The following is a 27,987-nucleotide window of genomic DNA, read 5'->3' as shown; positions in this document are numbered from 1 at the left end:
CCAATAACAGACTTAAAGAGAGCCAAATCAAGAACGAACTGCCATTCACAATTGCCACAAAGAGAATAAAATACCTAGGAATACAGCTAACAAGGAATGTAAAGGACCTCTTCAAGAAGAACTACAAGTCACTGCTCAACGAAATAAGAGAGGACACAAACAGATGGAGAAACATTCCATGTTCATGGTTAGGAAGAATCAATATAGTGAAAATGGCCATACTGCCCAAAGTAATTTACTGATTCAACACTATCCCCATCAAGCTACCAATGACCTTCTTCACAGAACTGGAAAAAAACAACTTAAACTTCATATGGAACTAAAAGAGAGCCCGCATAGCCAAGTCAATTCTAAGCAAAAAGAACCAAGCGGGAGGCATCATACTACCGGACTTCAAACTATACTACAAGGCTACAGTAATCCAAACAGCATGGTACTGGTACCAAAACAGAGATATAGACCAATGGAACAGAACAGAGGTGTCGGAGGCAACACAACACATCTACAACCATCCGATCTTTGACAAACCTGACAAAAACAAGCAATGTGGAAAGGATTCCCTGTTTAATAAATGGTGTTGGGAAAACTGGCTAGCCATGTGCAGAAAGCAGAAACTGGACTCCTTCCTGACGCCTTACACTAAAATTAACTCCAGATGGATTAAAGACTTAAACATAAGACCTAACACCATAACACCTCTAGAAGAAAATCTAGGTAAAACCATTCAGGACATAGGCGTAGGCAAGGACTTCATGGCCAAAACACCAAAAGCATTGGCAACAAAAGCCAAAATAGACAAATGGGACCTAATCAAATTTCACAGCTTTTGCATGGCAAAAGAAACAGTCATTAGAGTGAATTGGCAACCAACAGAATGGGAAAAAATTTTTGCAGTTTACCTGACGAAGGGCTGATATCCAGAATTTACAAAGAACTAAAACAGATTTACCAGAAAAAAACAAATAAGCCCATTCAAAAGTGGGCAAAGGATATGAACAGATACTTTACAAAAGAAGACATACATGAGGCCAACAAACATATGAAAAAATGCTCATCATCACTGGTCATTAGAGAAATGCAAATCAAAACTACACTGAGATACCATCTCACGCCAGTTAGAACGGCGATCATTAAGATATCTAGAGCCAACAGATGCTGGAGAGGATGTGGAGAAGTAGGAACACTTTTACACTGTTGGTGGGAGTGTAAATTAGTTCAACCATTGTGGAAGATAGTTTGGCGATTCCTCAAGGACCTAGAAATAGAAATTCCATTTGACCCAGCAGTCCCATTACTGGGCATATATCCAAAGGATTACAAATCGTTCTATTATAAGGCTACGCGCACACGAATGTTCATTGCAGCACTGTTTACAATAGCAAAGACCTGGAACCAACCCAAATGCCCATTGATGATAGACTGGACAGCGAAAATGTGGCACATATACACCATGGAATATTATGCAGCCATCAAAAACAATGAGTTTGTGTCCTTTGTAGGGACATGGTTGAACCTGGAAAGGATCATTCTCAGCAAACTGACACAAGAGCAGAAGATCAAACACCGCATGTTCTCACTCATAGGCGGGTGTTGAACAATGAGAACACATGGACACAGGGAGGGGAGCACTACACACTTGGGTCTGTTGGGGGGAAATAGGGGAGGGACACAGTGTGGGGTGGGGAGTTGGGGAGAGATAGCATGGGGAGAAATGCCAGATATAGGCAATGGGGAGGAAGGCAGCAAATCACACTGCCACGTGTGTACCTATGCAACAATCTTGCATGTTCTTCACATGTACCCCAAAACCTAAAATGCAAAAAAATAAATTAAAAAAAAAAGAATACAGGTTTACTATTCTCTGAGCAATGCTAAAATATGAAGAATAAGTTAAATAACAAAATATATTTCATGTGTCTATACTATACTGTAGACAGTAGGAATGTCTGCAATGAATTTAAAAGGGTTTATAAATAAAAGATATCTCCAAGTGAGTCCATTTTTATATGTAATTAATTCAACCCTGGGCTAAGGGTAATGGGAACAAAGAACATCCCAAATAAACTAACACTATGGCTTAAATATACAATAAAAAGGAAAAAATTGAGCTAATTTGGTTAAAGTTTTTTAAATAATTTAGTATTAAAATAACTTCTGATGTTAATTCATGCATTCATTAGTATTTAATTATTTTCTTAAAATAATTCTAAAATTATTTTAGAATTAAATACTGTATTTTAGAATCACTAAACACATTAAAATTTCTTCATGAGAAAGTGCCAACAGTTTGATATCTATTAAAGTAAGCTATTATTTTCATCTCTTTCTTCTTTAAGATCCCTTTAAAAAATATTAGCATAATAGAAACAAGCAGGTTTTATGTACAGTGAGGGTTAAAGCAAGCAATACATGAAAGAGGGAAGAGAAAAAAGCATTAACGTGCACAAAATGCACACACTAAATATATATAAATTATATATATAACATATATATAATATATATAACATATATATAACATATATATAACACATATATAATATATATGTTATATATATATAAATTTTTATATATATGGTTTAATTTATATATATTAAATATATATATTTATAAAATATATTTTATAAATTATATAAAAATATATATAAATATATGTATATAAATCCATACACTATATATATATATAACTTAACTTTTTATATGAATTCTCACTTTTAATCCTCACAAAAGTCCCTGTGAGGGAGTTTTATCATCTTCACTTCATGGATCAGAGAGGTTAGGTGACTTGCTCAAAGTGAACAGATACAGCAGATGGCAAAGCTTGGGTCTGAACTCAGTGAAGCTCCAGAAACAAAACTCTACAGCTACCCCATACATTTCTCATGATGATCTTAATGAATTTAATTATGCTGGTTTGAGAAACATTGAAATATGCTGAACTGATTTACACAATAGGAAGAGAGTAATATGGAACTCCTGGGACTATCCAGAAGAAAGCAGCAGAGAAATGTAATGGGGCAGCAAGGAGTTCGTGGCCAAGGAAAGAGTAGGAGGGCACAAGGTGCTTTACGACATAGCTCCCAAATCTACAGGTAAGTCTACTAAACTCACAAAACGCTTGCTATTGATAGATTTCTTGTGATATTTTGAAGGGGCTGAGTTTTGCCCTGCATCAAAGTACAAAAGGTTAAAATCAACACACAAATAATCAGAAGGCAAGGAGACCATAAGCAAGAAAGCTTTTAAGAAACTGCAGGAGTCCTGGGAGACTTCGGATTCTCATGAGTTATGAACCTGATGAGGTTGAAGGAGAACTAAATGACATGAAGGTCTTGGAGGGGCAAAGAAAATTCAGCTAATTCTATAACTGAGTCAAGCAAAGAGGTGGTCCAGCCATATTTCTTTCCCTTCCTTCCTCTTCCAAATTATGTAAGCCATTTTAGTAAATTATCTATAAATGCAATAAAATTATGTGTGTGTGTGTGTATGTGTGTGTGTGCACACGCACACGTGTGTGTGTCATCAAATTAGTGAGGTCAAAATTACTGTCTTAATGGCTTTCTATTTGTTCTTTTATATCATGTAGATTCAACCTGTGAATTATATTAAAATTAGAATATGGCTCCAAAAAGCACCTTTCCACCATGGAATATCTTGAAGTATTACCCCTGTACAGTTACCCTAACCTCATGGCTTCTGTAGAGAAGAGGAGGGAAATCTAGCAGCAGCATTGAGGCTCAGAGCTAGAAACTTTCTAGATACTAGACAGTGAACAGGATTTATCTGAGCTAGGAAGAGTTGTATTTCAAAGTCAATTTATTCATACAATTTCTAAACGTACGCAATGAGCCACATTACCCCTCTGAATGAGTAGTATCATGTTCATTAAGTTGGGTAGGGGCTGAGTCAGGAATATACAGCTGCTGCAGTGTGAACAGATGTGAGGTAAGGTCACGGTTTGGCAAAGATGAGGTTATACTAGATGTGATAGTTAATATTAGGTATCAACCTGACTGGATTGAAGGATGCCTAAATAGCTGGTAAAGTATTGTTTCTGGGTGTGTCTGTGAGGATGTTGCCAAAGGAGACTGACATTTGAGTCAGTGGACTGGGGGAGGAAGGCTCACCCTCAATGTGGGTGGGCACTATCCGGTCAGCTGCCAGCACAGCTAGAACAAAGCAGGTGGAAGAAGGTGGGATAAGCTGACTTGCTGAATCTTCTGGCTTTCATCATTCTCCCATGCTGGATGCTTCCCTCCACTCCTCCTGCCCTTGGACATCAGACTCCAGGTTCTTTGGCCTTTGGACTCTTGGACTTAAACCAGGGGTTTGGTAGGGGCCCTCAGGCCTTTGACCACAGACTCAAGTCTTCACTCTTAGCTGCTCTGCTTTTGAGGTTTTGGGACTTGGACTGAGTCACTACTGGCTTCTTTCTTCCCCAGCTTGCAGATGGCCTATTGCAGGACTTTGACTTGAGACTGAGTGAGCCAATTTTCCCTAATAAACTCCCTTTCATATATGCGTATATCCTATTACTTCTGTCCCTCTGGAGAACCCTTACTAACACAGAGATATATACCAGCCTCCGAAAGTTGTAAATAGATAGCCTTGGTCTATAACATAGTAAGGGAAAAGAAAGAGCAGAGTGAACTGGAGTCTAGGTTTCTGAATTGGAGTGAGACTAGCTGGACTGAAGGAGCAAGACAGGCTGAAGGACAATGGAACAAGCACCATGGAGAGCTCCAGGGAAAACGACTTGCTCCCCTGAGATTGCTGCTCAGATCTTCCTGGCCAGCTCTGCCTTTACTTCTTAGTTTAAAGGCAAAGGCCTATTAAATGCCTGCCTACACTGAAAGTCCCTTCAAGGAAGTAACTATTTCATATTCATCACCCACAGAATGCCAGTCAGGAGGCACATGATTTTGTAGGTTTAATAAATGACGTTAAAGACATCCACACGCCTAGTATTGATGTTTTTCCTGAGATTTTCCTCAGACCAGCTAATGCCATACTCATCAGGAATTCACCAAATGTTTCTAGATGCATTATGTTAAGTATGTTCACATGTTATCTCTTAAAACCCTACTATATCCAAAGATAATTTTATGGCACAGCAAAGAAACAGATGCTCAAAAAAATGATATTTATCTAGGTTTAGACAGCAACTTAAATGGCAATTATTCCAAGTTCAATGTCTTTCTAAGGTACCTAAGTCTATGCATGGTATTTTAGAATAACATAATTTCTGAGTAGATTTGGACCCCATGAAACAGAAAACAATAACATTCTCCAGCTATTTCTTTGTCATTATACGTTTCTGAGTATCCCTTTAGTTAGGAAGAGTCGTGTCAGTGGGGTGTTAATAAATTCTTCTCTAACAAAAAAAAACCCCTAATTTTTGGCATTATTCAATTTCTGTGCTGTAAATATTCCCATCACAGCTGACTGCTAGCTCCCAACGTGATGTCACTGAACACAGAGCAGGGAAGAGAAATGTATAATTGACTTTCCACGAGTCGTTGTGACCCAGCTCCAGTGTACCATTAGGCCACAATAATGGTTTGGTTACTGGGTTATAAAGGGAGTGAAATGTGTCGCTTCTGGGATGAGACAGAGGTAACACAAATTTCTTTTTTTTTAAATTTATTCAATGCATATTCTCCAGGTTTTTTCCTCACTAAAGTAACTGAAGATGCTGCATGCTCTAAATTAGGTAGAGCCTCCATCAGCTTGGGTTCTTGAGTGACTGTAAAGCAGAATACTCTGCCAGACCCCATGGGACAAGAAAATTAGTGAGGAATTAACTTTCTTGTACTGAGCCAGTGAGAATTCCTCCTAGCACTAAATGTGAAACCTTACCTTTTATAAATTGAATTAAAATTTGATTGATAGTGAAGGTTTTTCTCTCTCCAACAGAATTTCAAAGCTTTATAAAATAGCAAATGTGTCCAAAGTAAGACAAACACACACACACAAAAGAAAAATGCAAGTGTATATGCATTAAAAGTAAAAATGCAATTTTTACTTTCTTTTTATGCATATACACTTGCATTTTTACATATATTCAAGAGAATAACAACTAATCAACCTATGTCAAGGTTCATGTGTCAACATTATTAGCAACAACTAATCCATGTGGCAGAAACTGCTGAAGCACCTCACCAATATCTCACTTGACCATGACAGGATTGAGTAGCCATTATTTCCCCCCACTTTCCTCAGACTTAGAGAGGTTAAGTAATTTCTCCAAGAACAAAAAGACATTAAGTAATGAATCTTGAATTCAAGTAGATATCCACCTCTTTTCAAAGTATTTGCTCTTAAGTTTTAAATTATTTACAAAGTAATATGATGGTTTCAATAAAATATCGAAAACAGGACCTACTGTGAGCTAGGCATTATGTCAAAGATATAACCTTGCCAGCTAGATTTAACTACCATTATTTTGTTGCGTATTATGCATTTGGAGAAATGGGTGACAAGGAAATGCATCTAAAACATACATTCTACTTAAATACACACACACACACACACACGCACACATACATACATATACATATCAATTTATATATACCCAAGTATATGTGTACCTCAATGTACACATATCTTTTTTATAAAGGGAGCATTCTATTTGGTTGACAGTCTGATATTTACAGGCAAAAAAGCTGGGACATTTTTCAGGAAAAATCTACTATAAAAAACTACACTGACCCAAAACATTAACGCTACACCTAATCTATTTACTTAACACACTTGGTGTAGCATACAGGCTTATTCATAAGAGTCAGCAGGCAAGACTAATAGGAGGCCAGCATAATAATCTTCATGTATGATCCTTTTAGACTTGAGGTTGATTTAATTATGATTACTAAACAAGCTTATGTCACTTGAGTATGATTTCTAAAATATCCTTACCCCATAGAAAATGCATTAGTAGGCTCTGGATACCAACATAACTATCCAAAACCAAAATATTTCTACTAGTCTCAGAACCTCAGTATAATCATGTGGTTGGGTACACACTCTTCTGTACTTGGGAGATTATCTAAAGACAGTTTATCCGAACGTACTTAGTAGAAACATATCCCAGGAGATAGGTTAAATTAAATGATCACACTGATAATCCTAGACTAATAGAAACATTTGTACCACCTAAACCCATTGGGTGCTGACAATCACTTAAGGTTTTTGCAAGGAGTTTCCCTTAAAAAGCAGAGGACAAAATTTGGCTCAAGATTTTCTGTGGTTGCATTCAAATACTCTACATACAGCTGCTGAATGGAAAAATCACATTGCTTCTCAGAAATAAGATCCATGAGCTGTAGCTCTCCTACAAATGGAAATTTAGGAGCATAAAACAATCTTCTGTTCTGTTTTTAATAAAACTTTACGTTCTTTCCAGTTACTTCTTTTTAACATGTTTTACCTGCATCAGAGGCAACCTAAATTAGAGTATTTATGTGAATTATACAAATGAGTTGACTCATTATTTCTGCTTAGTAAAAGTGCCCTAAGATGGAACAGTAAAGTACTTACCAGAAAAAAAAAATACAAAAGAAAAGAAACTTCCACTCTCTTAGCATTTTAAATCATAAACACATTAGTGTTACATGCTAGCACCTCCACTATAGGCCAAGTAAACCAGCTCTTCTGCCCACTTCCCTGAGTATGCTCGGAATAAATGTATGAATTTTTATTCATAAATATTTATATAGTTCTTTCTCAAGCATTGTGGCATATACTAGTGGCAAAATCTGCTTTATAGAGAAAGAGAGAGACAGAACAGGTACAGAAACAAAAATGATATAATGGAGAAATTAATCCAAAAGGGAAGTGCAGAAAAATTTCGCAGAAAGCCAGAGGGAAAAGAGCCTTTTAGAGAAAAAACAAAAAAAAATCTGACAGTTTGATGAAACTTTTGTCATTTCAGCTGAACTCTGTGGATATTTACAAGTTAAAATGCAAGGAAAGGCATAAGGAGAAGGAACAGCTTGAAAGAAAGCATAGGGTAAGAGAATGTGGTGGGGGAGAGAGAGTACAAAACCATATTTGACAAGAATGTAAAGACAAGTGATAGACGATAACTAGAAAGATTGGCTTGAGGCTCAGTTGGGTTGTCCTTGAATACCATGGTAAGGTCAAGTAATAGACAGATCGTTCTCCATATTTGGGATAAAAACTGTTATGTGAAACATTCAGTAAGTCATTTTAATGATAGAGCAGGCCTTTTTCAGATAGTCGAGTGCATGGGAGATAGCACCAGGGATACACTATCTAATCTCAGACATTTCTCTTCTTGAGAAAGTGCACATGTAAAACATTTATCATTCATTAGACATCCAAAAGGGAAATCCAAAGTCAACAGCAATATTTTATGTGAGCTGATTCAGTCCAGTTTCCCTTGCATCAACCTGATACATTCTTTTGGTATTTCATATAGAAGCAAAAGAAGTTTGTTATTTTAAGTTTCATTAATATGCTTATTCTTTGTTTAGTTGTTGTTACCACTAATCCTACACTAGAAATGTTGTAAATCAGAGCTAGAGGCTCTTTTGGTGAAGGCTAGATATAAATTTAAAATAAAATGATAATAGATACTGTGTCTTTTTATTGTTCCCTTAATTATAGGAGACAGCTTAGAGACTTGCCTAAACAGAGTTCTCATCACCTCATCACCTTATCAAAGGCTCTGCTCACTCATAAAAACTAATCCTCATCACTTCTCTGTTCTAATTATCAATTAAAATGTACTTAATGTCTATTAAGTAAGTACCACAGATCATGGCCAAGAGCAGTCAGTAAATGTTTACTGAATGGATGACTGAATGAATAGTTGTGCTAGGCACAAGGTAAAATAACAATTATGCAATATCCCTCCTCTGGGCAAGAGTTTTACTAAAAGAAATGCCACTGGTAGCAATCCAAATCACCTGGAAATAGGTTCAAGTACTGCCCAATAAATTGCTACTAAAATGGAAGAATGGCCTCAGGTGCACATATTTCACAGTCCATAATGGATTACTTAAGGTCAATATTCACAAAGCAAGGAAAAATTAGCACAGTGGACATGCTAGCTCAAGACACTGCTGGCTAAGTCATGCTTAAATTAAAGTATTTGAGGGATGAAGAGACTCGACGCTTATTGTAATTCCTACCTATTGTGGTCACAAAACGTCAGACTCAATACTAGTGATATTTTTGGCAAGTTAGTCAAAATAACCATAAATTTGGCCACATTTTAAAAAATATTGTAGCAGCAAAACAATTCATCGTCAATCTAAGACACTCAATAAATATCAGGCACTATGTGCAAGGAATTGCATGGGGAAAAAAACAGGCAGGTAGGGCCATTTCCGATACAGTCATTAAGAAACTACCAGATTTTCTTTTATAGGCCTTTCCACCTATACCCTTATATTATCAATCTTGAAATAATCTATACAAGAGTTTCTATTTTTCCCGCAGAGCTTAGAGTTCTGAGAATAAAAAACTAGTATCTTAGGATTTGAATGGAGTTGCAATGTAAACATTCATTCTTTAAACTGAGGGTGTTAATGGATCTATTCTTTTAAAAAAACTGGCATAAAAATGGCTCCTCGAATTTCTACAGTGTATTAGCTCCACATACTTTCACAGCAACTCTGTAATTTAAATTATGATCCCACTAATTCCATTTTTATATAGGGAAACAATGAAAGAGAAAACAATGTACAGGATACCTTCATTTGAGTTCTCCCAGAAAGATTCTAGAGCAAGTTGTTTATCTGAGAGATGGAAGGAATGCTAATAGGAAGAGGGGAGATACACAGGAATGGGAATAGGCCCATAAAGGGTGTGTTTTTAAACCTGTTTCCACAACCTGGAGCTTATTCCTTCAGGTGCTAAAAAGCTGCTCCTGAGGAGTGTTAATTCCTCAGCAGAACCTTTTCATATTCTAGAAATAAACCTTTAAGACACAGAAATGCATATACTGGATTTCGAGGTAGGCCAGAGCACACTGCAAAGCCTGAGAAACATGGGCAAGTCACTCAGAGCATCCGCCACAGTGGGACACACACATCATCTGCAGCAGAACTAGGTCTCTGATTTACGGTAGCTTGAATTTTAAGTGGATATATTTTTCCTTCACACTGCCAGAATACAATGCTTTCTTAAAGGAAATACATACCACTTAAGATAAGTTTAGGATACAAATACCATACTGTGCTAAAGAAAACAATGAACAGACACCTACCAAATAAAAAAACCAACACAGCACTTGAATGCTTGCTTTGAAACAGAAATGATACCATTTCAGGTGTATCATATTAATTTAATTCTCAGCCCAATTCTGTAAAGTAAAGGACTGTGACTACCATCCCCACATGAGAGAGGAGAAAAGCCACATGCAGAGAATTTCTGTTCCCCAGGCAGTACAGCTGTGAAGGGTTGGTGTTAAGATTCAAACCCAGGCATTTTCACAACAGAGCCTATGGCTCGAACCATTATTCTCTGTTGGCTCCATCTCCGATTAATTTGTAAGCACCAGGTAGATAATAAAATAAATCCACAGATTTGATGACAGGAAAACTATTTTAAGTGTATCATGTGGCAATGATGATGTTCATGGTCCTCAAACTTAAAACTACCCAATTCATGTGATCAAGATACCTTCTACAAACACACTATGTATATTGCTTTTAGTTACAAGCACTCTCCATGATAGCAAGAGTATATGTTTAAAAAACCCATTATGCATACTTCATGAAACATGCCAACTTCAAAATACAATAATAAACAAACTTTGTGAAATAACACTACCTTCACTGTCCACGTTCCGGCCTCTGGCTCTTTCACATTCACTACTTTGGCAGAATTATGGATATTTAATAGCTCATTCAGGCCAAATCCCTTTTTTATCAGCTTCCCTGAAAGACAGACATAAGCGTAACAAGCATAATCCTTCCCTCAGCTATGTGTATTAGCTAATTTAACGCTACATAAAACTAAGAGCATGATCAAATTTCAAATAAGTCAGGCACATGTTTTACTCAAGTGTGCTGCAAACTAACCCAAGAGCCTTTACTTTCTATTCTGTGGCTAAATGAAAGGCATTTGGTTTTCAGTAATATGACCTGATTGACACTTATACCCATAGTTCAAAACGTTATTTATTTCTAAAATACACCTAATTTTAGGGTTTACAGGCATTGGAAGCTGAAATAATGGATTACTATTTGTTATGCTAATTTGATCACAAAATGAGAATAACAATTAGTAGACTGTAATCATATTTCTGAAGCCAACCTAGATAATAATTACTATGGCTACCAAAAGTTACATGGAGTCACTAGAGACATTTAGATTCAATAAATGGCAAACCCAGCAAACCAGAATAAACGTTGTTCTGGAGAGCACTCAAGGTATTACTAACATGAGAGCCCCGGGCATATCTTTGCACAAAGTGTAAAACCTTAACTGTTTCCCATGAAGCACAGGAGAGGGCGTTTATCTGTCACAGGAATAATTAAAGGAGGCAGTGTGATGAAGTAGCATGATACCATCACCTACGGACCTGACATTTATCTAAAGTGTCTAATAGCTGGAACGCAGAAAACAGGAAAAGCAAATTTGAAATTAAGCCGCAGTTTATTCACTTCACTCTTGACTTTCCCATAGAGTACTGCTCCAGTTACATAAAGAAATAAGTTAGCCCGGGTGTGGTGGCTCACGCCTATAATCTCAGCACTTTGAAGGTGGGAGGATCACAAGGTCAGGAGTTCAAGAACAGTCTGACCAATATGGTGAAACCCCACCTCTACTAAAAATACAAAAATTTATCAGGTGTCCTGGTGCCTGCCTGCAATCTCAACTACTCAGGAGGCTGAGGCAGGAGAATCACTTCAACCTGGGAGGCAGAGGTTACAGTGAGCCAAGATTACACCATTGCACTTCGGCCTGAGCAACAGAGCGAGACCCTGTCTCAATAATAATAATAATAATAATAACAACAAGTTATAAGCATCCTATATTTGAATCAAAAGTTGTACAATCATTATATGCCCATGACTTTTTAAAGTAGTAGAAACATAATAATACAATGGGTACAGGTACTCTAAGTCTCCAGTTAGTGGAAAACACAAGTCTTTCCTAGGTAACATGGATGTTATTGCAGTAGAATGCTACTTCAACAGGAAAATCCATTTATAAAGTCAAACTTGTAGAAGACTTGAGAAAGAGGCTGTACTTGTCTTGTACATTTTAACGTGTTTGTGGCCTCTGAGAACAATTTCATAGGTTGTTTTCTTTTGGGAATTAGTTATTTTCTTCTAAGACAAATAAAGTAAGAAAATCAGTTATCCCCTTCCCTATTTATACAGAAAATAACATGCAACTAAAGCCACAGTGGAAATATAACTATTTTGCAAATGTTATTAAGTAAAAATATTTCTAAATGGAAATGTTAAGAAAAGATTAAAGATTTCTGTCTTTACTAGATTGCAATTCAATGTTAATCTTATTGTAATTATCAGCTAGCAATGGTACCAGACAAATGATATGGTTATAAAATATACTTAAGTAAGGAAGCAAAGTGAATTAAAAGTTCCTTTTACTAAGATATAAATTTGGTTTTTAACAAATATCTTCTGTAAAATTAAAACTTATCAAGAAAACGATAGAGTGGAAAATCAGTTATTTTAAGAATTTTTTGGTGTGAGTCATTTAGAAATAGTATAAAATACTGAATTTGACAGAATAAGTTACTGTAAAATATTTGCTCTTATATAGATTAAGAAAACATAGTTTCAGGTTTTATTTAAATATTTTTCTTTTGAATTGTTTAACTATAATTAATTTACTAAAACTGACTTGTTTAAATATAAGAAGTTTTACCTTTTTGAATCTCATGTTATTTCAATAATACTTAGTACTTTCAAACTGTTATGTTTTTTAAATACCTTCCTTAGCCACTTCTGAATTTATTGAATTTATTCCTGAAGTTAGCATTCACTTGACACAAACAAGTGTGCAAAAATTATTTTACCCTCTATGTATTCTGCATTTTATTATGTGATGTTTGATAGATCTCACCTAAAGGATTGCGAATTTCAATCACTGGAGAAGGGCCACTCAGTGACACAGTGACTTCTTTTAGGCTGGGATCGAAAGGAATTCTCCAAGTATTTACTGCCTTTTCCAAATGATCTGTGGATAAGAGGTGAACTTTGGAGGCCTGTACTGCTTCTTCTACCCATTTTAATACCTGTAGGAGAAAAAGAGAAGTGTAAGTGATATCAAAAAACATTCAGTTTTATACCATTGCTCTTTTAGGTGCTTTGGGTGATCAGATGACTCTGGCACATCCTGGACTGCTGTGAAATTTATTTCAGTTATTACTGAAGATAGAACTCTAACTCTGGTTACTGTAGATTCAAAACAAAATGCCGGTAACCCATGTCCAAATTTCAACCTATCTTGGAATAATATATTCATAATGAGACTACAGTATACATAAGCAGTGAAGGGAAACATGCAGAGATACTACTGACAATTTGCTATGTCTCAAGAGATAAGAACTCATTTAAAAACATAGTAGTGCCAACATGTATAATCCCTTTTTCCTCCACTCTTTCTTTCTGGATTTTATTTCTCCCAGATGCAATTTGTAAAAGAAATCCATCTAGCAAATTATCAAATCCAATTTCAGTAAATTGGGCATATTAATTATTGTATTATACTATATTATAATACATTACAGCATACTAATTATAGAAATATAATTGCAATGTCACCAAAATAGTCATTTTTATAATAAAGTGAATAAATAACCATATAATGGGAAACGTATTACATTACAGAGAATAGATATTTCAGGTTAGAATTTAATAACAAGTAGTGTATTCTTGAAAAAGACTCCTTAAAAAATTAAGAAATTGGGTTATAAAAAGGTATTAATGCCTCAATGTGAACAAGAAAAACTTTGAATCCATAGAAAGTTTCTGCAGTAGCAAAGAGAATTTCCCATTAGACAAATGGTGTAATCTCGACAGGTACTCCTTGAATGATCTTATAATTTTAAATCATGATAACCTTTGATCCACCTCATCTTTCCCTGGTTTATGTATCCTTTAAAAGTGCATATCACCATGAAAATTTTGTTTTGTAATTAGGCATAAGACACTAACCAGAGCTGGATATTAAGCTAAAGTCAAGCTATTAATGATAAACAAAAACATTTTTTGAAATTTTAGTGTAGGTGGTCACATTTCAAGTAACCAAGCAATAAATACTGTGCAACATTTTTACTTTCTGTGAAAAGTATCCTTTTATTTTTTTCCTTTTCTTTCCCCCTAAGGATAAGGGAAGCATCCAAGACTTATTATCACATAATTAACAATATGAAGCAATTACATTTATCATAAAATAAATGTTGATTGTTCAAGATACTTTTGCAGGTACTAAGGATTGATGACCACATTTTTAGCCATTAGAACTCGGGTTTACTGAATGTTTTTGCATTTCTTATATATATTTTTCATAAAAATTCCTGTCCTTGCTCCAGTATTGAAAATCATATCTCCTATTTGTGTGTCCAAAAGTAAGTGTTGTGCTCTACACATGATAAAGGTGGGATAGGTACTAATGTCAATGAAATTGATCATAATGACACTGATGTTCTTATTAAATGAAAGAAATTCATAATACAAGAAATGCTTGTTGAAATAATGCATGTAAAATCTCCTCACAGTACCTCCACACAGTAATTCCACATCACAGTACTTTCACAGTACACATACTTACAAGATCTTAGTTTTTTCTCTTCCCAACTAAATTCCCTTCTTTTCCCCTGGTTGTTTTAGCCATGGCTAAAAAGTGTTTCAGCAATGGCTTCATAAGCAAAGTAATCTAACTATGAAAGACAGAAAAGTTTTATGTAAATTAAAAAAAAAAAAAGATGCAAATTCATACCAGAGAGAAGAGAGAATCTGAGCAAAAACACCAGGACAGAGACAGGAGTACCCCAAATATGTTGGGAACATGAGTGACCACATCTGGCTGCAGTGAAGTGTTCAGATGAAAAAGAAGCAGAAGATGAGGCTGGAAGCCTGTGTTAGGACCAGACAATGGATGGTCATCAAGTCAGACTATGAGATTTGGATTTTATCCTAGAGATCCCAGTGAAAATGACTAGAGGGCTTCAAGCAGAGGAGTAACACACTGAAATGATATTTTACAAAGAAAAATTTGTAGTGTTATCACCAATAGATTGAGCAGAAAAACAAAATTTAATACAACTAATTACCTCATAAATCAAATGATGTATTTCTCCAAAATTTAACCTTACAAAGCATGTGGAATTTTACACATGAAATAAAACATATTTGTTTAAAGAAGCAGATGCCATTTTTGAAAAATGAGTTCTTAATGATCTATCATGCTTGAAGATAAGGATATGGACCACTCTGCTTATCAAATCTGTTCATATGACTAGAGACCAGACTGACTGTAACTAACATTGACCTATATAGAACACATATTTTAATAAGCAACATGTTGACATAAAATATGGCTGTAAGGGTCTGTCTAACTAAAAAAAAAAAAAAAAAAAAAAAAAAAAAAAAAAAAAAAAAAAAAAAAAAAAAAAAAAAAAAAAAAAAAAAAAAAAAAAAAAGAAAGGATTGTTGTTGGGCCTGAGAAAACATTGGATAAATTTATTTAACTGATAGTCAATTGAGTATAATGTCTGATACAGAGACTGAAGAGGGCAAAGGAGAGAAACTAAACAAATTGACAGAACATCTGTTTTAAGGACAAGACATATAATGTGGTGATAACGAGTCTCAATAGAAAAGAAGGAATAAAAAAAAAAATCAGAAAACAAGTACCACTAAGAATTATGAGACATTTCAAGTTTAATAATGAAATGAAATGGCATTAATAAAGATGGAAGTCATTTTTTACATACATCCTTCATTAAATTTATAGTCTATGTCTGGGTGGCTCCAAAAATATATCTTTCCTTTAAGCCCAATGCAGAGAGGTTATGATATATTGCTGGAAATCTATCTTGTTGTCTGTTAGCTACACATGAAAATCCCCAAGTCTTAAGTATTCATAGGAAAATGGAAGCCTTCCTAATCTGGTTGCATTTTTGTGAGGCAAGTGTGTTCAAATGGTACGGAATATCAGCAGGCTTTGGTTTACTCTTAATACTGCTTCCAATTCATCACCATTTATGAGGCTTTCACAAAGGGATTACCATGTATCATAACATTACATGTTGGGAAAGACACAGTGCAGACTTCTGTCAGGATTCTCAAATCACTTTTTTCATCCACTTATAAGAAAAATCAAATTGAAAACAGATGTAACCCATTTTATTAGAAAATACAGATACTACCAATATGCGAATAAAAGCAGATCACTGCAAGCTACAAAATGTACCATAAGTGAGGTTTCTGGCCTCTCAGGGTGCCAGAAAAAAGAAAATTAAAAATCTCTAATTGTCTAACGATGAGAAATGTTCTCATGAAATTAGAAATGATCTTCTATTATAAAGAAAAAGGAAGAAAACTAGAATAATGTGAGAGCCTAAGAATTATGCATTTTTATCAACACAAAAGCTTTTTTAAACCCCTAGACAACTGTTCATACAGAACATTAAAAGTTTTAATGTAAAAATGGTTCTCTGACAATTTATAACAGTTTATATCTACGGAGGGCCTCTGAGACCATCTAATCCACCTCCTTAATTTGATAGATGAGGAAACTGATATTTGAGAGTTTTTATACCTTTAAAACATCTAACAAAATGGATTCTGGCTCAATAGTTATATTTTTACATAAGTTCCTTGTGTACTCTCATAGTTTAAAGATCTTGCAGCTCATGAAATAACCAATACTTAAAAATAGTCCATCTATCTACTCAACTCTAAAATAAGATACGACAATAGTTTTAAAGCATAAAAGCAGCACACATTATTATGAATGATAAAACAATAGTATTAAGTAGGAATAGAAGTTAATTTTTACATACATATTCATGAACAGAACTTGAAAAATAGCTTTGTTTGGAAGAGCATTTCTTACGTAATGTATCACATCCAAATGAATTTCCTCAGGACATCCTTTGTCTTCTTGGCAAGAAAGGGGAGGTATGGTGAGGTGCTCAGTACTGTTTGGAATTATGCATTTATTTGCATTTTGGTGTTTCCTGTTGTTATTTATTATCAATCTTTCCTTCTAAATTATAAGTTCCATGAGGGCAGAGACCACGGCTGATTTGTTCACTACTATAGTCCATGAACTTAATATAGTATATGAAATATAGCAGATTCCTAATTAAATATGTGTGGGAGGGAGAGACAAAAGAACAAAGAAAAGGAAAAGAGAGAGAGAAAATGGGAGGGAGGAAAGAATTTTATGTCAGGTCTTTACTTGGAGTTAAATGTGTGCTAAAAGGTAGTTTTCTGGCCCTGTGTGCATTTGTGACAGTCCTTTCTCAGCACTGAATTTTCTGCATTGAAACCGAATAGAGTTCAAACTTGTATGCATGGTTTTAAATGTAAGCATCAGGTTGTATTTACTTTTTTATTTTATTTAGTTGGTTAGCTTAGGATTTTTAAATTCAAAGGAAAATTTCCCAGAATTAAACCTGGGGTTTTTAAGAAATGCAAAAACACATGCATTTTTCTCAGTAACACTGTATAGAGATTTTTCAAGCCCAGTGATGGTAGAAAGTTGATTAAGTGTAAATGCATCCACCTGACAAGTGAAGCCTACTCTAGAAAAAAAAAGTTGAGTACGCATGTTTTCACACATAGGCAGGTGTTGAACAATGAGAACACATGGACACAGATCAGGGAGCGTCACACACTGGGGTCTGTTGGGGAGAGGGGCTAGGGACAGCAGGGGGTGGGGAGGTCGGGAGGGATAACATGGGGAGAAATGCCAGATATAGGTGACGGGGGTGGGATGGAAGCAGCAAACCAACTTGCCATGTAGGTACCTATGCCACAATCCTGCATGATCTGCACATGTACCCCAGAACCTAAAGTGCAATTAAAAAAAAGAATTATAAAATACACTCTTGAAAAAAAAGACTTGTGTAAAATTAACACTAACACCAGTAAGCACACAGTAGTGATTATTACATGTTAGATACTTTTAAAAGCCTTTCATTGATCTTTGCAACTGCCATTTGCGTAGGTACATAGTTACAATTATTTCCATTTTACAGATGAATAAAAATGAGTAATACATGTCAAAGTTGATAAGGCACACAACTAGCAAGAAGGCAGCACTGGCCTGTTGGTCCCATAATCTTGTCTCTTACATTCCATTTTCTGAGGTAGCATTAGGAAAAAAATGACAGTTTTCAAGAGGAATCTGAAATAATAAGAGAGATACCCCTCTGGACAACCAGTAGAGCTATCTCTCTGGGTTCAAATTCATTCCTATCCTGCAGTACAGCATAGAGCCCATGCTTCCAATTTTGCTTAGAAGTCACTATGCATTTATTGAGCATCTAGGTGGGAATAAAAAGGAAGAAATCAGAGATCTAAATATGACGCCCATTTGAGAGATCCAGGTCAGTGATCTAATGGAATTTAAAGCCATGAATCCCCTTGCAGACCACATCCACAAGAACTTAGACAAAGGAAGACATACATTATCCGGTGAAAATAAATGTAAACATCAATTTATAATGGCTCAGAAGAGAGCATGGGAGCAAGAGTCCCCTTGTTTCAATGGTAGGTAAATTTCAGGTGATGATCTGCAATTTGTACATGTGCCTATAGACAGCAAATGCATCACTTGTGCCAACACAAGTGTCCTTGACTTGCAAGCAATTAGACTTCTCATGGTAGATAAATGAGCTGGCATTCAGATTTTATACAGCACTCCTCTGAGTTTGGTTAGTTCAAGTCTATTCCTGAGCATGGATCCACTCAGAGACTGACAAATCCAGTGTCACGGTTTGTAGATTTAGCAAATCCACCCAGAAATATTACCACTTGAGACTGTTTGAGAGGGTTTTCCCCTGATAATATCGATTTATATTACTCTTTGGGTGTTGTGTGCCTATTTAACTTGGAAAATTCTACAGTGAGTTTTAACAATAGTAAGTGCTCATAAACACGTGTCGCTGGTGATGTTTTGTATAGCCCATAAATGCTCACGCTAAAGGTAGGCAAAATAAGAAATAATTTATAAGTTTTTTTAAAAAGACTTTTGCTGGAACTAAAATTTTACTCAGTTTATATAGCGAATATGGGTTGGAGGAGCTTAGAAATTGGAATGGCATTAGAAAATCTGGACTCAGTGGAAACTCTAGAGGGGATGTAACTCTCAATTTCAACTCAATGAGCACCCAAAACTTGTGTAAAAACTTCCACACCTTCTATATGATGAAAGTTTTATAATGCACAACAGCTGAAAAAATAAAAGCACACGTTAGCATTTCTGAATGGTGAAATCATTCCTGCTAGTTATTTTAAAGTGTCAAGGTATATTGCATTAATTTATCTTCATAAAATTCTTGTGTCATAATTTCAATGTGTTACAAACAAGAGAGGAAATTTAGCTTGCCAGAAAAATATGCTTTATTTAAAAGAATACAAATATAGAAAATTAACTTTTATCATTCATGTCTCTCATTGAATCTTCGTTTGCTTGGGTTTTTGCTTGCTTATTTCAGTTTTTTCTTCTACTAAATACCTGTCTATTTTAGAATGGCCAAATCTCAGTGAGTTTAGTTGTCCCACTGAAACTCTTTCTAGTTTTAAAGGAAAAAGAAGTTCTAAAAACACATAGATACATATATTCATATGCATACATACATATATGTAGACATATGTATATACAAACTCACACATGCTAGTTATGGCCTTATGTCTGGCTACCCTGAACGCAGAACAAACTTCAAACCATACTTAGGCTCTCTACAAGTAACAAAAACAACCCCTAGTTAGGAAGGCACGTAAGCATTATTGATATTACAGGTTCCTCGCCCTGACTTTTTCTCCTCATTCATACCCTTTATTTGTTTACCTATCCATATAGGCATACACACTCACACATTTAATAACGCATGCAGATACAGTAGTTACATAAAACACTATTGCACACATATTTGAAATGACTAACCTGGACTCCATGAATGGCTTCAGGGTCATCTATTAAATTTGTTAAATCATATGCAAAATCATATATATATTATATATAGCGATATATAGATATAGTACATGGGAGGAAATGTCATAGTTTGGCCAGATTTCCATAGGGAGATGAAAGGGAAGTTTAGAAAATGACTTTACAGAGGTATCCTCTCTTCCATAAAAGAATCCTTTACATTACTAAACAAAAAAATTTTATATAAAAAAGTATCTGACCATCTTATTTAAAATAGATAAATTATAGTGTGAAATAATTCACACTGCAAAGGATTCCTCAATTCATAAATTGATATATGCTCCTTCCAAGTGTTTGTATTGTTAATAAATAAAGAATTAAAAGAAGAAACTATGAGCTAAAGTATTGTGGAGTACTGAAATAATTTTTAATTTACAGTTACTAAGAAAAGCAGATTTTTGTATGTTCTAATCTGCTCTTCTCACCCCCAACATATACTGGAAGGACACTAAAATACAAGACTGTCTGGTTTATACATGACTTGTAGAAATTCTATTAGTCCCTTTTACCACACATAAAGGTTAGAAAAATCCTTCCCAAAAGACTTCAAAATATAGACCTCATTCCAAAGAAGAATTTAGTCAGGTCTAGGATCTGGATCTTAGGTTTAGACACTTAATTTCAACTGGGATTAGATCCACTTTGGAGAGAGAACTTATTTTTTGGTACAGATACATACACATTGTACCTAAAAGGCTTTTAATGTCAGTGAGGAAGAATCATTGACTATCCCATTGGCTTCTGAAGGCAAAGTTATTCTGGAAGTTAAAGCATAACTGAATGATTGTTTTGATGGCTACCATTTAAATAGCACTTACATGCTAAGCTCCATGCTAAAAATGCTACAAATTTTACCTCATTCATTTTTTTCTGTCTTCTATAAATATTCATATTTACTTTTTCAGTAAATTACAAGTTTCTAGTAAGTATAAGACTTAAAAAAAAAAAAGGCATAGGGCTCTAAACTCTATTCTCTTAACCATTGTAACATCATTAACATGGGTGAATTTCTTTGTATGTCCATTACCCCTCATTTCTACATTTGAAAGAAACTTAGATTCCAACTGGCCCAGAAAAAGAAAGAAAAAGAAGGAAATAAAAAGGGAAGAAGAAAGAGGAAGTGGGAAGAGAAGGAAACAAATACATTATTAGATTTTGAGCTGCTAAGGGCCTAGGTCATAATAATTTAAGGATGATTCAACAGATTTCGAGTATCATTTTGACCATGCAATTACCAAATTATGTCTTGGCTTAAGATGCAACCTCCATTTAGAATATAAATCTATTGTCCTGTCATGTGATTGTTAAGTTTAGAAATAACACAGATGAAGTGATTTAGATGCATTAAACATTTAACAGAATTTGCTTGATTAATTTCCTAACACAAGTCCTGGCTCTCTCACTTTGAGACGGAACTTGGATGGGAACTACCAACATTTACCTTCATGACTTAACTGTTCCTATGCTTTCTGTTGATGTGCACTAATTCTGACTGACATACTCTTTAGATATTTTAATGTATTCAATCAAGTTTTAGGCAAGTTTCATCAATTTCTGGGCCTCTCAGCCCTATTGACTTTTGTATATCCCTACTCTGATAATGTCGATTCTAAGGTGAAGTTCTCAAGATCTCATCATATTATCTGTATTGCCAAATAGCCTCCTAATAACTAATAATCTCTTCAAAGCCAAGGAGTTTTAGGAAGTATACATTCAAATGTCACATAATAGAGCATATAAAGTGCATTGGATATGCAGATAAATTGGAGGATTTCAAAGGTCCAATCATTTCAGATGTTCCATGGGCATAAATGCTAGTGGCAATATATGTTTCAGGCAGTCAAAAAGATGAACCATCACTGTTGACTAAAATTATTGGGAAATACTTTATAGAGATGGTAAAAATACAACATTATATGGCCTTTAAAATCTGGCACCATGCACAAAAATCTCACTAACTCTTTCCAGATCCCCTCTAATCTTTATAAAGGATATTTCAATTTATATAACAACCTGGATTTTACTGTAATGTTAGCAATAATATAGGTGGATATTCAGCAGTTGCCAGACATCTTTAATATATTACAGCAAAATTTTATTCACTCTCACAACTAAATCATCACTCCAGAGATGGTAGTTGGAAACAACTGCGCAAATCTTAGAAATCATATGGGAAAAGAACAAGTAAAGCAAGAATCCAAATTTTGGAAGTAAATGAAAGCAATGGATTAAATCAGCGAACGTCAGAGTCATCAGCATACCAAAAGGTAATCTAGATGCCTGAAAAATGGAGAGTTTGAAAAGTAAAGAAGAAACAGAGGCAAGAGGGCAGTTTCAACATGTTGAGGAGCAGAGGAAGAAAAAAAGAAGAGAAAAAGCATAAAACCCATAGGCCTGTTAGGGTCTTTGAAATAAATCCTGCTTCTATTTATTTTAAAACTAATTATCACAATTATTAACAACTGAAGAGTGAAACAGATGTATGCCCTGAAAAGGGGTAGTGGGCTCTGTGCTAGATACACAAAGGTGACAAAGTATGTTCCCTGCCTATAGTAACTTACAATGCCAAATTAGAACACACATTCATTTGGGATTTGCCACCAGAAACCAGGATGACATCTCCTCTCTGTTTTACCACAGGCAAACGGTGTTTGTGAACAGGGGGACCGAACTCTGTATCTCCAAATGGAGGGCGACAGAGAGAGGTCTGAGAAAAAGATAACAGAACTTAAATGTTCTCCAAAATGCCTTGTACTCAGTGACAAATCTGGGTTTGTGGGCCTCAAGTTTACATAACTAGGGAGTCCTTAAGAAATTATAAATATAAAAGTAAGTACAAAAAGAGTTAGCTCAAGGGAGAAAATAGTTTCATAAATTTCAAATTGTTAAAAGCTGATAAATACTTCAAATCTTACAAAATCTAGAAATTAAGAACAATTTTGTTAACATCTGACAAGTCTATGGCATTTTTTCACTGTATTTTTGGCTACATAATCTCTGAATATATATTACTATGACAAAAAATTGTAACATTTTCTACAGTAGTAATAGATAATTTTTATTCTTATCCAGGAAGCTTTAAAACTTTCAACTTCATATATAGCTATACTTGTGTTTGTAGTATTGATAGAAATTTGGATCCAAAAAAATAGTCAAGATCTCCCCCGTGTCACTGGACATTAAGAGACATGTACCAGGGAAGAAGTTGAAGTTGAAGGAGAAAATAGTCTTATTACAGCCTAAATATGTTACTTCTGCAAAATTTCCCCTTAATTTCTAACTCTGTGAACACATTTTATTACATGTTTTAGAGCCTTGGAAGGGGTCCACACAAAAGAAGGGTGCTGAGGCTTAAGTTCTCTTGCCTTCATTCTAAACCCACATCCACTTCCATTCTTTGGAAGACACATTAATTGCAACCCATCTACCACACCAATCAAATGGCAACCATCAATGTCAGATATTGTTTTAGCTGTCTAAAGACCAGTCAGTAGTGAGTTTCAGTATCTTCTTTGCTTTTCAGCAGCTGTAGATGCAATCACATTCTCAGATAAATGTTGACTAAATGAACAAGGGTCATTTAAAGTAACAGCCATTAGGTTCTACAAAATATCTAAAAGGAACTATGTAGGCCTCTCCAGAGCAGGCTCTGTGGACCATCTTGTCATCAGAACACTTGCTTCTGAAATCCTTCCTGAGCTGAAATCTATGACTTGTTGCTTGGATGTAGGATCTACAAAAACATTCTGTGGATTAGGACCCGGATTCATTGAGACCCTGACTGTCTCCCAAGACCCCTACAAGCTAGGACCCATCTCCCTTAATGTATGTGGTACTTCTATTAAATGCTATCTTTCTAGTTAAAATAAAAGTCTCCTTATAATCTAATCAACATTGTTACTTTCGCTCTTAACAAATTTCCAAGCCTTCATTCTTTTTCAGACAGTAGACAGGATTCTGATCCCCGACGATTCTGGAAGTGATGGAGTGAACAGTTCAGGTCCCTCTTTCAGCTTCCTGACTTGTTCCTCTTTGTGGGTAGTAAAGTGACTAACCTTAGTGAATCTATTGCCCCAGATTAACCAGGAGAAGAGTCACTGCTTACAGTGATTTTTGTCTCTGTCTCTCAGTAGGACCTAATTAACTTTTAGCATCTCAGTCCCATCCATGTCCTGTTCCCTGTATTACACCCTTAGGTGAAAGCCCCCTTTAAAGGGGGAGATCCACCACTTTCCAGCTTCAGTGCTTACATCTGAGTGTTGTTGGGTGAATATGAAATATGGTGTGAGACAGAAGGTCCTTTCTGGTTTGCAATTCAGTTTTGCCATTAATACTATCATGATCCTTATGGAAAGAATTCTGCTCATTTCCTCCATTTTATAGGATCAGCTGGAAGAGTGGGTGGGGTGGATAAGTAATTAGTCTCCTGCAATCTTGAATATGCATAAGGAGGAAAAGTAAAGGGATACAGTCAGTCTGGAGGGGAGCAGAGGGAGATCTTATCTCTTAAGAGCTAGCTAACAATAGGAGAGAGAACATCCTTCAAGGGTCAGGAGTGGCTAAACTCTTTTAGGGGTTTATAGTCTGGTGGGGAAGACATGTAAGTAAATAATAGAAAATGTATGTCAGGTATAAAGGCAAAGAAGATGGTCAAATCTGGTTTGTTTTTATCTGGAAAGAAGACCAGGCATACTTGAGATTGAACACTGAAGAATGAGGAGGACCCAAACGGATGAGCAGAGGGAGAACATCTGGGACAGAAGAAATAACATGTTCGAAGGTGATATAATAAGCCATATCAGAAAAGATACTAGAGTGTGTCATGATACAGAAAAGATACTAGAGTGTGTACGGTGGTAAGTGATGAGGGTAGGAAGAACTTGGAAGTATGTGGGAGTCCTTACATGCCGTGCTAGGTGGCAGACCTTACCCTGAAGATCTATAGAAGTCACCGAAGTTCAGAAACAGGATGTCACATCAAGTTTATATTTCAGAAGGATCATACTGGAAGAATGTGGTGGAGGGATTGGGAGGGAAAGGCTGGAAGCAGAATGATCAGTAATGTGGCAGTTAGAACAGGCAAAAAATAAATGACCAATAATGTGGCAGTTAGAATATACAAAAAATAAAGAAAACTAGTAAAGAAACAATTACAGTGGAAATGAACAAGAGAAAATAGATTCCAAAGATATCTTGGATTCAATGTCCCCAAGGTAGCAATTTAAGCTGAGACATAAAAATAAGAAGAAAAAGTCTAGAATGACTCAGCTTCCTAGCTTGAGAAGCAAAAGAAACGATGATGCCATTTAACTATGACCCAAATTACAAAAGAAAAGTTGGTTCTAGAGGCATCACCTTAAAAAGTCAACACTTTGTCAATCAAAACAAAAAGGGAAAATTAAAACATCATCACTGTATATTTGAAATTTTCTACAGACAAAATGTTATACTGATTATGGATGACGATTTAAAAAAAAAAAAAAAAACTAATGAGAAGAAAACTCTTAAGTTATAGTATACCTACAAATCAAATAATAGGTAAGCTCATTCATTTTGGATTCCTTCACAACAGGGGTTTGCAAAACTATTCTGTTCATGACAATTAGACCCATCTATGTATTAGAACAATTAGGAGAATCCCAGTTCCTGTATTGGTTGTCTAACACTGAGATTCAGCTTGATCAAAGTTTTGAGGCATCAGTTCCAAGGGTTGTTCTGTGCTTAGCACAAATTAAATACATTATTTTATCTTACATTTTTATTTTCAAATTTTGTACTTAATTTATAACTGTAATAAGTGCAATGTAAAATAATCATAGAAAAACATAACACATTATTGTACTACCTGCAAATAATTATCTTCAATATTTTGATCTTTCTTTCCATACATATATGGGTGTGCATGTGGTGTTTTTGTGTGTTCTTACACACAGGTTTATTACACTATACTTATAATGTTTATCCTTCTTATTTCAACACATATTTATTAATACTATGTACTCACCCATCTAATAGACATCTGGAAATGCAAAAAAAAAAAAAAAACATTAAAAAGAGCTCATGTCCTGAAGCATATTTTAAAATTATTAAATGAGATTATAACAATATACTTAAGGTTGGAGTTAGGGAACAAACCAAATATAGCAATTTATAAGTTATGAACTAATCGGTGTCTAGCTTACTAAGGAAAAAGGCAAATCCTAACACTATGTATTCTTTACCCAATGACAATGTTAAGAAAGGTCTTACACAAGCTCATCCAGTATGAGGATCTTAACATGCAATCCATCACTACCTGGTAGAACTCAGCACTTTGAGTTTACATATCACAAAAGACATACCTGGAAATTTGTCATGGTTCCATACAACTATTGCACTGATTCCTTGGTGATTTTCTAAGGCCTTGTTTTGTAAATGAAATATTGTGACAAACAGAAGGGAATACACCATTCTCATTTCTGAGTCATAATTAATTATTGTAATTCACCACACACTCTGTACAAACTTCTGGAATTAAATTTACTGAAGCCAGCACCTTTAATTTTAGAACAATTAAGAAATACAGCTTTATGATTCAGTAAGAGACCAAATATCTTGGCCTGAACATTCCTGAATAAGAAAGAATATTGCCAAGAAAAATGACCACAGTATTGCTCTCAGCAATCACAGAATAAAGAAGTGGAATTATAGGATAATCATCTAATACCCAAAACCCATAAAATATCTTGGAACATACGAAAAATCAGTACAAACTATTAATTCATTAGGGATTTAATGCGAAGATTTTAAACCATGGCTTTTACTTGTAACATATATTTACAATAGATACTTGCAGCATCAGTGAGGCTTACATGTTTTATTTCTAACTTTATTTTCCAGTAAACAATGCTAGTATTAATTGTAAATATGTATAAACAAAAAATAAATGATATTAATCTAAGGAAGTAATCAACATAATGTTAAGTCACCCAAACTCCCAAGAATTAGCATAACTAATTCTGTGACTCAGAAGTTAGGAGAGCCAAATAGATAACTCTGGAGACTAAATAAAATGGTCAGTTGATTTACATAAAGCCAAAAGTAATTGTAATTAAATATCAACAGAAAGATATTACCAGAAACTACCCAAACTACAGTGTCAGGAAAAAAGACAAAAATAAGTATGATAATATCTTCAGTAATTATTTTCATGTGAATCCTATAGCTCAATCTAAAGTGCTTATCTTCTGTAACTGTCAACATAGTACTCAAAGAAAATCCAAAAATTTTGTTGGAAGCTTTTAAAAATCTATGCAAAAAATTAAATTAAATAATCATAAAATACACATGTACTAGAATGGCTAAAATGAAAAAGACAGAAAACACCAAATGTTGGTGCAGAGGTAGAACAGCCAGGATTCTTATACATGGCTGGAGGGAATATAAATGGAAACAACTGGGGATTGATCCAAGATGGCCGTTTAGGAACAGCTCAGGATCCCAGCTCCCAGTGAAAGCGCAGAGGGTGAGTGGACGCCGCGTTTTTATTGCCCACAGACTAGAAAATTCCCGGGCAGAGGCGCTCCACGGTCGCCAGCGCGGCTGTTTCGGCCAGCGCGGCTGTGCCGGCCAGCGCCGCAGCCTTGCCCCGCACGGCTGCTTTGTCGGCGCCCCAGAGCCGCGGTTCTCCGTACAAAATACACTGGTCCGGGGGCCCTTTAGGCTGGCAATTGGAGCCACGGGAAGTCGCCCGTACGCCGGCTCAAAAAGGGGACTGAGCAGAGAACCAGGACAGTAGTTTCCAGGGGAAAAAACAAAAAAAAGCGCCACAAACCT

General features: G+C 35.4%; 1 protein-coding gene across 3 annotated transcripts in view; it reads right to left on the bottom strand.

The window, feature by feature from the left end:
* The window catches only part of HMCN1 (hemicentin 1), a 455,928-nt gene that overhangs the window by 261,107 nt on the left and 166,834 nt on the right, over nt 1-27,987 (bottom strand). For all 3 annotated transcript variants that reach the window (XM_017524525.2, XM_017524527.2, XM_017524530.2), the window contains exons 5-6: nt 13,069-13,240; nt 10,798-10,904 (exon numbers count right to left, since the gene is read on the bottom strand). In XM_017524525.2, coding sequence (XP_017380014.1) covers nt 10,798-10,904; nt 13,069-13,240 — 279 coding nt within the window. The remainder of the gene's footprint in view (nt 1-10,797; nt 10,905-13,068; nt 13,241-27,987) is intronic.

The sequence above is a fragment of the Cebus imitator genome, unplaced genomic scaffold (genome assembly GCF_001604975.1).
Source record: "Cebus imitator isolate Cc_AM_T3 unplaced genomic scaffold, Cebus_imitator-1.0 Scaffold33, whole genome shotgun sequence".
NCBI lineage: Eukaryota > Metazoa > Chordata > Mammalia > Primates > Cebidae > Cebus > Cebus imitator.
The sequence above is the reverse complement of the archived record's forward strand: the minus strand, read 5'-3'. Positions and strand labels throughout refer to the sequence as shown.